Source organism: Abrus precatorius, unplaced genomic scaffold (genome assembly GCF_003935025.1).
Source record: "Abrus precatorius isolate BTA unplaced genomic scaffold, Abrus_2018 Scaffold8, whole genome shotgun sequence".
NCBI classification, from domain to species: Eukaryota; Viridiplantae; Streptophyta; class Magnoliopsida; order Fabales; family Fabaceae; genus Abrus; species Abrus precatorius.
The window spans coordinates 35178768-35191192 of record NW_020874428.1 but is presented as its reverse complement, the minus strand read 5'-3'; the positions used below and the strand labels follow the sequence as shown (position 1 = coordinate 35191192).

At 34.7% G+C, this 12425-nt stretch overlaps 2 protein-coding genes across 3 annotated transcripts; both read right to left on the bottom strand.

Moving 5' to 3' along the window:
• Positions 1 to 522: 522 nt before the first annotated feature.
• LOC113874776 (G-type lectin S-receptor-like serine/threonine-protein kinase LECRK1) lies at positions 523 to 2937 on the bottom strand. The gene has a single exon (XM_027512990.1). It carries the CDS (start codon positions 2935 to 2937, stop codon positions 523 to 525), a length of 2415 nt encoding a protein of 804 aa, XP_027368791.1.
• A 971-nt stretch (positions 2938 to 3908) lies between these two features.
• On the bottom strand, positions 3909 to 10866 carry LOC113846652 (SPX domain-containing protein 1-like). 2 transcript variants are annotated; one of them, XM_027475142.1, is made up of 3 exons: positions 10304 to 10843; positions 9580 to 9706; positions 7710 to 8814 (listed from the first exon to the last, which is right to left on the bottom strand). In XM_027475142.1, the coding sequence occupies exons 1-3, from the start codon at positions 10595 to 10597 to the stop codon at positions 8372 to 8374; spliced, it is 864 nt and encodes a 287-aa protein (XP_027330943.1). In that variant the 5' UTR covers positions 10598 to 10843; the 3' UTR covers positions 7710 to 8371. The 2 variants fall into 2 exon arrangements, with proteins under 2 accessions (XP_027330942.1, XP_027330943.1); XM_027475141.1 differs by having other exon boundaries at positions 3909 to 9706; positions 10304 to 10866.
• Between the last annotated feature and the right edge of the window lie 1559 nt (positions 10867 to 12425).

The following is a 12425-nucleotide window of genomic DNA, read 5'->3' as shown; positions in this document are numbered from 1 at the left end:
GTAACCCAAAAAATAACGAAACTAGTTACAATTTCACATACTGTAATTGATAGGGGGTGGGAGGGAGCTGAGAAAATGACAACAACTGATAAAATAATAATATTGAAGTTTGATGATTGATTTTCCTTCTATTTTCTGAATAATGATTCCATTCAATTTGCAATCTATAATCATGTTGTTGGCGAGATCCGTCCCCCAAAATATACTAATAAAGGAGACCATAAAGCTACTAATTTGGAAAGGCCTTTATTTCTTTTATTGCCGTGTTACTCACCCATGACTTCCCAGATAATTTATCTAGCTATCAATTTTCTTAGTTGTTTGCTGCTTTCCATTTGCAATATCATCGTGTTATAGGAAATAATTACATCAGCTTTAAACTTGGTATCTTATTATATCTAAAAACAACCCACAAACAAGCTTAAAAGTCAAAACTTGAAAGGAATACAAAAACACTTAAAACAACACAAGGCAATAATAAACTGAAAACCACGAACACAGCATTTTCTTTACTGATAACAGTCACACAGAATTGGAATCTGGGCAAGGAGGAATTGCTACATCGGTAATCCCTTCTAACATCAAAACCACACTTTTCATGGATGGCCGCAGAAAAGGTTCGTCTTGGATACACCAAAGTGCCACCTTAACCATATTTTCGAAGACATTTTTATCCACAGCTTCCCAAGGAACAAGCTTGTTTAACTGTCGAGCAACAAAACACTTATAAGCCCAACCAGAAAGCAGAACCTCCTCAGGTTCCGAGACAGTAACTTCAATGTTTCTTCTGCAACACAGAATTTCCAACAGCTCTATTCCATAACTATAAATATCTGCTTTCACCGATATTGGGGTATTTTTGTGCCATTCTGGAGCCACATACCCTCTTGTCCCTCTAACCCCAGTGAAGGTTCTGGTTTGATCTGGCATTAGAAGTTTCGCTAGGCCAAAATCTGATATCTTGGCAGTCCACAACTCATCCATCAAAATGTTTTGAGGCTTTATGTCACAATGAATGATGGGTGCCTCACACTCTTCATGGAGATAGAGGATCCCTCTTGCAACATCCACTGCTATTCTTACCCTCTCATCCCAGTCTAGACGTCTCGTAGCACCGAAGATAAGCTTTTCAAGTGAACCATTGGTCATGTATTCATAAACCAAAAGCCTTTTAGAACCTTCAGCACAAAACCCCAACAACCGAACAAGATTCCTGTGGTGGGTTTTTCCAATGACTCGCATTTCTGCTTGAAACTCCCTTTCTCCTTCTTCCACCAACTTCTCTAGTCTTTTCACTGCAATTGATCTCTTTCCTTTTGACAAAGCCCCTTTGTAAACTGCTCCAAAAGAACCTTTACCCAACCCTTGTTTGAAATGGTTTGTTGCTTTTTTCAGCTCACTGTATGAAAACCTTCTCAAAGTCACCTCTTCATTAAGACCCAAGTTACCAGTCTCCACCAGCCTCTTGTACCTTAACACTCGAATTTTGTACATGTAATGGCTGGAGATTGCAATGGATAAACATAAGAGTAGAGCAAATACGGATGTAATGACAATAATTTGCACTGTTGCTTTGTTACTTGTAGTCGTGATTAGAGGCTGAGGTGGTTGTTCAGGCCCAGGATAACCACTGAGCTTTTTGTTTCCCAGTCCCACCTTTAAGAATAGCGAGGTTTCAGGGTCACTACTTTGTTTTCTTCTGACATATCTCAAAGGTACCCATAGTTTCTTGCAATTTCTAGCCTGGGAGTCATACAATGAAGCCCAACAGTTGCAATCAAATAAACAAGCAGAGGTGCAGTCGTCTTCTTGAGACATTTTAGCCATGAAATAAACACGATCCTCCCCTACAAGATTCTTCATCAGGGTCATGTTATATAAGGTTGCAGCTGCACCATCTTTCTCCCATCTGCACTCTTCTCTTTCAAAGGTACTTTTGCATCCAAGAGTACGTTCATTTGGATCTATAAACTCAAAACCATCAAGACAGTTGCACACAGGATGTTCATCATCAACTGTGCAGTAGCTGTTGAAACCACAAAAACCCTTTACTCCACATGCTTTCTCATCTCCCGGCCATCTTTCAACTTCTTGTACAGTGCCGTTGTTAAAATGCACATAGAGCCGAAAAATCCCATCAGGATCCAGGGTTGCACGATAAATGATCTGCTCCTCATTTCCATATAAAGATGAATGACTTAAAAGCCACTCAACTGTAAAATCACTGACATTTTTGAGCTCCAATTGCCCTGTTTGGTTGAGGTAAAGATAAATTTTAGAACTACTTGAGGGCGTGGAGGTGGAGGTGGAGGTCCAATAAGCGTCCCATTGTAAATCACTTGTGTTAACTGGATACAGTCCAAGAGCTCCATCATGTATCTTGAGACGAAACCGTCCACTTGAAGGCTTCATCTCTGATGAACTCGACACCAGTTGACTTTCACCGAATAGACTTTGACCCCCTAACAATGTATCAGTTGGGAAATCAAAAGTCTGCCATATGATGCTGGAGTTCTTGTCGTATAGTACAAAGTTTCCAGAATCAAGCATGCAGGCAAAGGAGGCTTTTGCGTTATTAGTATTAACTGCTATCACCTTCGCTTGTCCTTGCTCATATTTTAGCACAAGTTTCCCGTCCATGGTTAATTGTAGCTTTGCATTTGAGGTGACTGCAGGATCATTCCTGTTTGCAGTCCACACCACTGTCTTGCTCTTTCCACTAACCAACCAAATTGCAACAACAAAGCCAGTGCCTTGTGCTTCCGGATAAAAACCAAATGCAAATTGACCTAAAGGGGAAGGCCAAAAAGAAGAATGAGTACTGTTTGGGAATAGTGTGGTTCCTAGTGCTATATGCTGCTTTGGTGGTTGTGTTTGAGCTCTTGTACTTGCAAACATGAGCATCAACAAGATGATAGTTGTGACAATGGTATCCATAACTAATGGATTACTTGGTAATAGATATTTTGACGATTTAAAAGTTGAAACTGAGTGCAAAGAGAAGCAAAGTTGCTGATACGTTCATTGCCTTACGTAGTTAGTTAAAGCAATTCCCAAAGAGTTGGTTTTGTGGGTCAATGTCTAAGTCAACATTGTCACATGCAGAATTGGCTGTGTAAGTCAAGTCATTCCACAGTGTGAATAGCACTGCGTTTGTGTTTTATCAGAAAATTACAAGGTTCAAGATGAGAGGACTGAAATGGATAGATGAAATGAATTTATTTTTGTGGCTCCACAAACATCAATCACTTTCCTTACCTTCAAGTTCAAGAGTATTTTTTGAAGTTTGAATGAGCGTGAAGCGGATAAGATAAAAAAATAGAATAAAACAATATGTATTATTTAAATGAGTTAAAATAAAAGAAAATATAAAAATTATTTATTTTAATGAATAAAAGAGTAAAAAATTATTAAAAATAATTCTAAATAATTAAATTAAAATTTAATTTAAATACACTAATTTTTTACATTTTCATTCTTAACCTCTTATATTAGAAACTTATAATAATTAATAAAAAATTATATTTGTAAAAAATTTTACACTAATAATATACTTAAATTAAACTCTTTAAATTAATTTAAAAATAAAATTTTTATTATAATATTTTTAATAAAAAATAAAAGAAATCATGGGATATAAGAGAAATAATGAAGATGGATTTTGAGCCATTAAATATAACTAAGATAATTATATAAATTAATTTAAATTATATATTTTATTTAATATATGTTATATTAAACATTATTTCAAGTAGTTTTAATCAAATTCTAAAGTTTTGAAAGTTAAAAAAAGAAAAAAAGTAATAAAAAAGAAAAAGAAAAGAAAGTTAATAAGAAAATTTTAAATTGGAGAAATTAAAAAATATGGAGGATTTTTTCTTTCTCCCATTCAAAAAACTATCAAACACACACTCAAAATACTCATATCATGAAAATATAGTCTTTTATTACAACACCCATGGTGGCAAGCACACAAGCTACCCTTGGATGAAAATGAACCACAATAATTCAAGATAATGATGAAACTAAAGATGCATACAAACAAAAATTATACTATACATCTACGATTATTAGCCAAGTGAGCTGGACAGGGAGGATTTGGAATATCTTTCAATCCTTCTAACATCAAGATGAGATTCTTGATTGAAGGACGAAGAAATGGGTCATCTTGCACACACCACAGTCCCACCTTCACCATTCTTTCCAATAACTTCCACTCTACAACTTCACCTCCATCATCTTTAACAAGCTTATTTAACTTCCCTGATTCAAAGCATTGATATACCCAGCTAGAAAGAAGTATCTCCTCAGCTGAGGAAACATCTATATCTATGCTGCTTCTGCGGCACACAATCTCCAATAGTACCATGCCATAACTGTAAATATCCCATTTTACTGATACTGCTGCGTCCTTCTTCCATTCAGGTGCCAAATACTTGCTCATCCCATCATCCTCTTTATTCATTCTTGAATATTCTGGCTTTAATAGCCTTGCCAATCCAAAATCAGATATCTTTGCCACCCATGCTTCATCCATAAGTATATTTCTAGGCTTTATATTCCAATGGATAATACCAACATCACACTCCTCATGTAGATATAGTACTCCTCTAGCCACATCCAATGCAATTTTTAGTCTCTCTCCCCATGATAAACGCTTCTCTCCTTTGAACAGAAGATTTGCAAGGGACCCATTGCTGACATATTCATAAACAAGAAGCTTCCTTGATCCTTCAATGCAAAAACCAATGAGCTTAACCAAATTCCTATGATGTGTTCGAGCAATGGCAGTGATTTCAGCTCGGAATCCCCTCTCCCCTTCATCAGCAATTCTCTCCAGTCTCTTCACAGCAATGCTTCTGTTACTATCACCGATTGTACCTCTATAAACTGCTCCATATGATCCTCTACCTATCTCTTCCGTGAAGCCTCGAGTTGATCTCTCAAGTTCATCAAAGGAAAATGATCGCAAAGAACATTCTTCAGTAAATCCCAAATCCTCGCATGAAGACAACAACCTTGTATATCTATAAACTTGGCGCCTATAAGTGAAGAAAACGGACAATGCAAAGACCAAAGATAACAATGAAATGAAACCCAAAGTAAAGGCCAAAATCGTTATGATACTTCTCTTGTTATCCACAACGACCTTAGGCTTCCTTGAGGACATGTCGGTGTTGTTTGGAGTTTGACTAATTGCATTTGCTGAATGCATCTTGAAGAGTGCCACGTTTGCGACATCTGGAAGTTTACTTCCATAAATAAGCGGAAGCCTATACTTTTTGCAGTTTCCATCAGTATATAATGCCGCCTTGCAATCACAATCTTCCATTAAAGACTTCTCACATGCTTCCTTGTTCATTGGTATAACCGAATATGGAGTATCATCCCAATATATGTTCTCCAAGCGAGTCACATACAAAATCGTTGGGTCTCCACTGTCTTTGCAATCATCTTTGCTATCGAAAGCTGGTATGCAGTTTATAGATACGTTACCGCTGCTTTTGGAGGGAACAAAACCAGGAAAACACTCACACACAGCATCGCCTGCTACGTTTGAGCAATAACTGTTGAAGCCACAAAACCCCCTGATACGACATTTATCAACAGTGGTGTTCCACAGTACTTGAACATGTGAGCTACCATTGTCCTCAAATTGGTGCTCATACAATCTAAAGTTCCCATCTACATCAAGTGTTGCACGGTAGATTGAATTTTCAGTGTTGGTGCTGTTCCTTAAACAGTGAACTGGAGTGCGGACGGAAGTATAATAATTGAGGCACAGAGAGCCCGAGATGTTAAGCGCGAGATTGGCAGCCCCATCATAAGTATTTGAAGCCCAATAAGCATCATAGGCATTTGCTTGGCTGTTCAGAGGGTAAGCAACTAGGTTTCCATCTCTTTGCATGCCGAGAAAGAAACGTCCACTGGAATGGTCTGAATTGGAGATACTAGAGACCAGTTCAGCATTTTCAGTTAAATTCTGACCTCCTAATATGGTGTCTGTTGGGTGATCAAAGCTCTGCCAAATAATAGTATGGTTGTCACCATAGAGCACAAAGTTGCCAGAATCAAGCATAGATGCCGAAGCTACTAATGTAAAGTCTGAAATGAGATATTGTCCTTCTTTCCCACTCTGTAAAAACCGCCAGCCAGTATTTGTCAAAAGCAACGTAGAATTTTTGGAGATTGTGGGGCTATCACGGTTGGCAGTCCACACAATAATGTCTTCACTCTCGGGTGTGCTAACTAGCCATATTCCAACAGCAAAACCGTTGCCTTGTGGGTAAAAGCCAAAAGCAAAATGGCCAGAACTTGATGCCCATGAAGTGTTATGGCTGCCTTCAGGAGAGAGCCTAGACCCCAGCTCAATTTTGCTTTCAGTTGAGCCTTCTTTTGCAAATAACATGATGAAGAAGAAGAACAGTGAGAACATAGCAGGTTTGGAAGCCATACTACTTTTCTGGTTTCTCAAAGAAACTACTATTGCTCATCAAGTCACTTAGCGTTGGGACCGTTTAATAATTCTCCATTTCAAGAGTTGACTAGCTGTCATGAATTGCTACAAGTCTTCCACAGAAGAAACCACCACTCATGCGTTGCAATGCCACTCTGGATCCTGAATTTCCACGAATGAGTTACGTAAATAACTAGTGGTCCACATGCCGTGTTGACTGGTAAATGTCCAACATGTAAAAAACATCAAGATAGGTAAATTTTATATCTGCATAAACCACAAGTCAGAAACTGCTTCTGTCTGAATGTAGTTGGCTCTATGAGTCCTCTGTTTTTTAGCGTGGGAACTGATAAAGCACAAGAACAATTGAGAAAAAACTAATTGAATAATAGGGATACATGCTTTAAGGATGACATGGGTAGCCAATTTAATGTATTATTTCATCTGAGCAAGTAAACGGCGACCTATTGAATTAATAGGATACCAAATTTCCAGTGTTTTATTGACTCAATAATCATGGCTAAGTCAATGCTTAACTTTCATTTTATTTTTTTTTTGCGTGTTTGTGATACATTTTGCTTGCCTTTGGGGTTTTGAGATAGAACTAGAATAGGAATTTTGGGCTTGGTTATTATCTTTTGAACCGAACCTAATTAAATATGAAATAGTTTGTTATTTTGTGTCGTGCAGGGTACATAGAAATTAAGTTTACGCTTCAAGAAAGCATTGGTAAGTACAGTCCACCTGAGGCAGAGAACGAAATCATCATGATATATTGCCGCTCATAGCAGCTCAATTATGGGATTATTTCCCGTGAAAGTAGCTGAATTAAGTTATTTTACAAGTCTAAACCGCATTCAAGAGCAGCTAAAGCAAATTTAGTATTAGTGTCAGTTTGATGTTTGGAGTTGGACAAAAAAACTATTGCATTAACTAGACTCAGATTACAAAGTGTAGGGATGGTGAAAGGTAATACTAAAATCGAATGTTTTGTTTAATACCACAAGCAACAAAGATCCATTAAAAATATCAAAAGTTCGCATAACCATAATTTGTGTTTTGCGTTTTCAAATTTGTCTTCCTTTCTCTAAGACCTGAACCTTGGAGCATAACATGAAAGTTAAACTACTTATGCCACATTGTAATAGTCAAATAAAAATTTCACAATTGGAAGTTTTCCGTTTTATGACCCAAACTAGACACTAACATTGGAAGTTTCTCCTTCCTAATATGTTCTATCGACCAAGAATATGTGTGTAAAAGTGATCTTTCTGCCTGTGACTCCGTTCAGGAGAAGATGATCTTACTCCTTGCCTCCTCTGTCTCTAGACCAAACTGATTTGATAACTGAAACTAACAAGATTTGCTACAAATTGTGAAGCTTTTAAACTTACACATTTTTCCCACCATAGATATTAACATACATTTCAAGATATCATGAAAACAAATGGTTAATGCTGGCAGGGTCTTTTTCAGCATACACTAACCTGTGAACTTAACCATTAATCCTACCACTCCACCATTGAACTTTTCTATAACGCCAACTTCTGATTGCAGCTTGCCATTTGCTCAATTATTGCCAAATAGTAACACTGGAAGGGGGGAACGGGATATTTATAAACGTGATCTCCAAAAGCATCCAATAGCATTGTAGTATGAAGCAGAGACGGAGTATATAATTACATTACATACTGAATACCCGCGTCAGCAAAATGTCAAAACATTACTTCTGTGAATTCCAGAGGTTTTATTATATGGAGCCTATAATTCTATAAATTAATCCCATCTTTACATTTAGCATCTTACATCTGTGTTAGTATCTAAGGCGTGCGTAACAGAGGCATCCGATTAAAAAGAAAAAAGAAATAAGAAAATAGCCATCCCACTACATTGCTCTCAACGTAATCCAGCAGGTTACTTGGCAGCTTGTTCCAGAACTGGGATTTTCTTCCATGCTTCTTCTGAATCACTTATCTTCAACGGTGGCAATGAAAACATGCTAACTGTTGAGCTTCCACTTCTAATTTCCTGCAAAACATGCAAAGCTGATACGGTACTCTTCATGTAAAGGCTCTCCATGTACTCAATCTCGGCTAATTCCTTAGGAATCAGCAAACCATCACTGTTGGTAGTGGTTGAAGTAGAAGGATCACAACCTTCAGCCTGGGGACTAGTCTCACCAGAAACTGGAGGATCATTCACTGGGAAGAGGCGGTCCAGCATTGTTTCACACTCCTTTACAAGCTTGTAGAGCAGGTCAGTGATAAAGAAAGGCTGTTGCAAGACCTTCTGAATGAAGGGCAAGCGAATGAGAGCACCAGTTCTCTTGTCATACTTCTTCAGTATTTTCACTAGCCCTGTGGAAAGAAAATTGAGGTAATACTTAGACACCCAGAACGGTTGATTTGAAAAAAGAAAAATTGTATGTAATACAATTAACAATCTTCAATTTATGATCAGAATAACTAACTTAAGGCTGATCATAGAAGCTAAACTTGATTTGGTGGTTTCCGGCAAAAAGTGGCAGAGTAAAGAAACAATAATCACAGCACAACCACATATTATTTATTTTTACACCATGCGCTTTTGTAGCTTTTTCAAACCAGAATCACTTTAGAATTGCAAGTAAACAAAGAGAAAACCCTCTGTTTGATTATGTAAGCTTTAAGATGATGTGACCTTTGATTTTGTATACATTGAAACTGGAATATTTACAAAGATTGGCATCATATTTAATTCGAACATTGACGACAGACTATTATTGAATTGGCTTGCTTGCCGAGTAGATAGAAGAATAAGAAGCCATTATAGAGGTATCAAAGGGGCTAGATGTTCTATTTCGGAAAATGAACATGTTCAAAGCAGATTCTTTATTCCAAGAAAAAGCATATGCTTTTGTCCTACCAACTTGTCCAGTAGAATTTTCAGGAACAATGGACAATTTGTATTGGAAACGAATCCTATTCCATATTAATACTTGACTTTTCCATTGTATTTAGAAGTGCTACAATTCTAAAACGGACTTGGGCCAAGTTTTAAAATGTAAAGAATAAAAATTTTGATATATTTCAATATCAATAAAGAATAACAAATCAATGTAATATCGATGAAGTTGAAAGTACCTGTGTAGTTAAGGGCACTGTAGTTTTCCAGCAAGACCATCTCTCCGTGGAAATCCACAATCTCCTTGCGGATTTTCATCATCTCTTCACTAGAATCCTTCACTTTGGCCACCCTATCTTGTAACTCCTGAATATTTCAACAATAAAAACATTAGAGCTTCCCGTTACAACAGTTTTATGAATAAAACGAATAAATTATACTTTATATGTTTAAACCGCGGTTATCCATAGATAATCAAAGGCTTAAAAAACCAGATATGATCTTCTGATGAAGAAAATCAAGGGAAACTGACATTATCAAATTGCAATAAGAATTTTAGTTTACCATATTACCTAGTGGAAACCGGATATTTTGTTTAATTACTTCACAAATGATTATTCATATTCATAATTTGAAAATCTACCAATTTTTTTCGCAAATTAAAATTAAATTCTATAACAACATAACGATCTTATATTTATTTTAAATTCTAGAAATATTTTAACAGAACACAGCGAAAAATATCAATATTTGATTAAAAAAAAATGAACAAGATAAAATAGCAGAAACTACTTATTTAATTAGAAGTTGATAAAGATTTCAAACTCGTAGGCAAACATTAAAAAGAAAAACGAAATCCTAACACTTAGTATTTACTATTGAATTGGAGGAATTTTAAAATCTAAAATGAAAGAAATCTTCGATGCAACGAAACAAAAAGGAAGGAGGAATTGACGAGAGTACCTTGAGTCTGATAATGTACTCTTCCTCCTTCTCGACGAAGAAGTTGTTGAATTTTTCGAGTTCATTCTCCAACAAGTTCCTGAAGTCGGTCTCGTCCTTGGACATGTCACCGGAGTCGGGGAAGGAATCGCCGTTGGCGGCATCGAGCTTGAGACGTTTGGCGGGACGGTCATCGGCGGCGGGAGGGTCGAAGTGTTTGAGTTTCTTCTTGAGTTCCTTGTAGGAGAGGAACTTGTCGCGCCATTCAGGTAGGGTTTTCTCGATCTGGCAGCTGAGGCTCTTTCCGAATTTCATGGCTTTCCGTTACCGAAGAAACAGAAACGGTACAAATAATTTTTTTATAAAAAAAAAAAGTATGTTTTTGGTATGTGAGAAAAAGAAAAGAGAATGTGGTGTGAGAATGGGAAGAAGAAGAGAGGAGGAAATGGGCGAGAGAGGTGTGGGTGATATAACGGTTAGAGGGAGGGAATATTCGGAGGGTATTGTTGGAATATCCGTGAAAAGAGTATATTTCGGGTTTTATTCCCCTCTCTCTCTCTCTCTATTCTATTGCTGTGCGTTGCACTTTGTGACATGTGTTGTGTGTTTCGGCGAAGGAGAGAGGAGTGGTTGTTTACTTGTCTGTGTTGCTATGCTGCGCTTTTAGATTATAACTTTAATTCAAATTATTTTTAAAATATTAACGTCTTTGATATCTTGATCAAGATTTATAATTAAGCTGGTGTTTAGATTGGATTTGTTTTATTGATTATGTAAATATATATATATATAATCATCTTATTTTATTTGATATTTCCTTTATCTTATTTATAAACAAAAATAATTAATTAAATTATTAAGACTAGAAACTATTTGTTATATACCATAAATTAATGTATTTATTTAATGCATTTCTTTACATGACCATTATACATTGAATTTAAACAAAAAATTTATTGAGATAAATTAAAAAACTTATTTTAATATATTATATCAAAAATATTAAAATAAGTTAAATTTATAAAAATAAATATTTTAAAAAATTATCTTTAAATTCTTTAAATTTATATAATTTTAAAAAGGAGGCTCAGTTTTAATATATAAAATTAATGTTATAAAAATGTTTTATGGGATTCCAGCCTCGTTTACCCAATTACGCTATGCCATTTGTATCTATTATTAAGCAATAAAGACATAAAACATATGAAGTATTTAGTGTATTTAACCATATATTTCAGTTTAATTGCAAGTCTACATTTTGTAAGCAAATTCATGTTAAGAATATTTTCATAATTTATTGCATAACATCTAAGTTTATAAGAGTAGGAGTTAGTGTAAATTACGGTTCTATACAGGATATGGTAGGTAGAGTTAATTAATAGGAAAAACTTATATATATTTTTTTCTTTTCAGAATTGAATAGTATACAAATTGTTAGGCTATTTTTTTTGTATGCTTAACAAAAAAAATTATAAATTCGTAATAAAATAATATTATTTTTATTTATCTATTTGAAAATAAAAATTATACAAATCCAAGAATTTATTTGTTTTTATTAAAATATAATATTAATTTAATAATTTATCCTCTATTGACGAGTTGTTTATTTTTTGAACTATTCAAACAATATAAATATTTTTACTAAAAAAATACGTTAATAATTTATACACAAACAAATAAAATAGAAATGTATTTTTCTATAAATAGATAAATAAAAATGAAGACAATAGTATTAATGTTTTATTAAACTATATTTCATTGGAATTTTATATTTAATTGTAAATCTTTTATCTCATAGTTTTTCGTAATGAAATAATATTTTACAACTGTTTTTAAGCTTTGAAACAAATAAATAATAAAAAAATATTTTGTTACAAAGAAAAAAAATGTACAATTAATTAAGATATAATTTAAAAACATGAACCAAAGTCTATTTAAAATATATAAAAAAGTTAATTTATAAAATGAAAAATACTAAACAAAATTTTAAACAAATAAATTTGTTAAATAATAATATATTGTAATGATTCATAGTCGAATACAAGAAAAAGAATCTGAAACTATCTGCCATATAAACACGATGAAGGCACATTTGAAGAAATTATTTTATAAAACAATCACTTAATTTGAAATTATAACTAAA

What these genes read in the sequence shown, in the direction of transcription:
- LOC113874776 (XM_027512990.1), bottom strand. Translation starts at nt 2,937, where the DNA reads ATGGATACCATTGTCACAACTATCATCTTGTTGATGCTCATGTTTGCA.
- LOC113846652 (XM_027475141.1), bottom strand. Translation starts at nt 6,454, where the DNA reads ATGGCTTCCAAACCTGCTATGTTCTCACTGTTCTTCTTCTTCATCATG.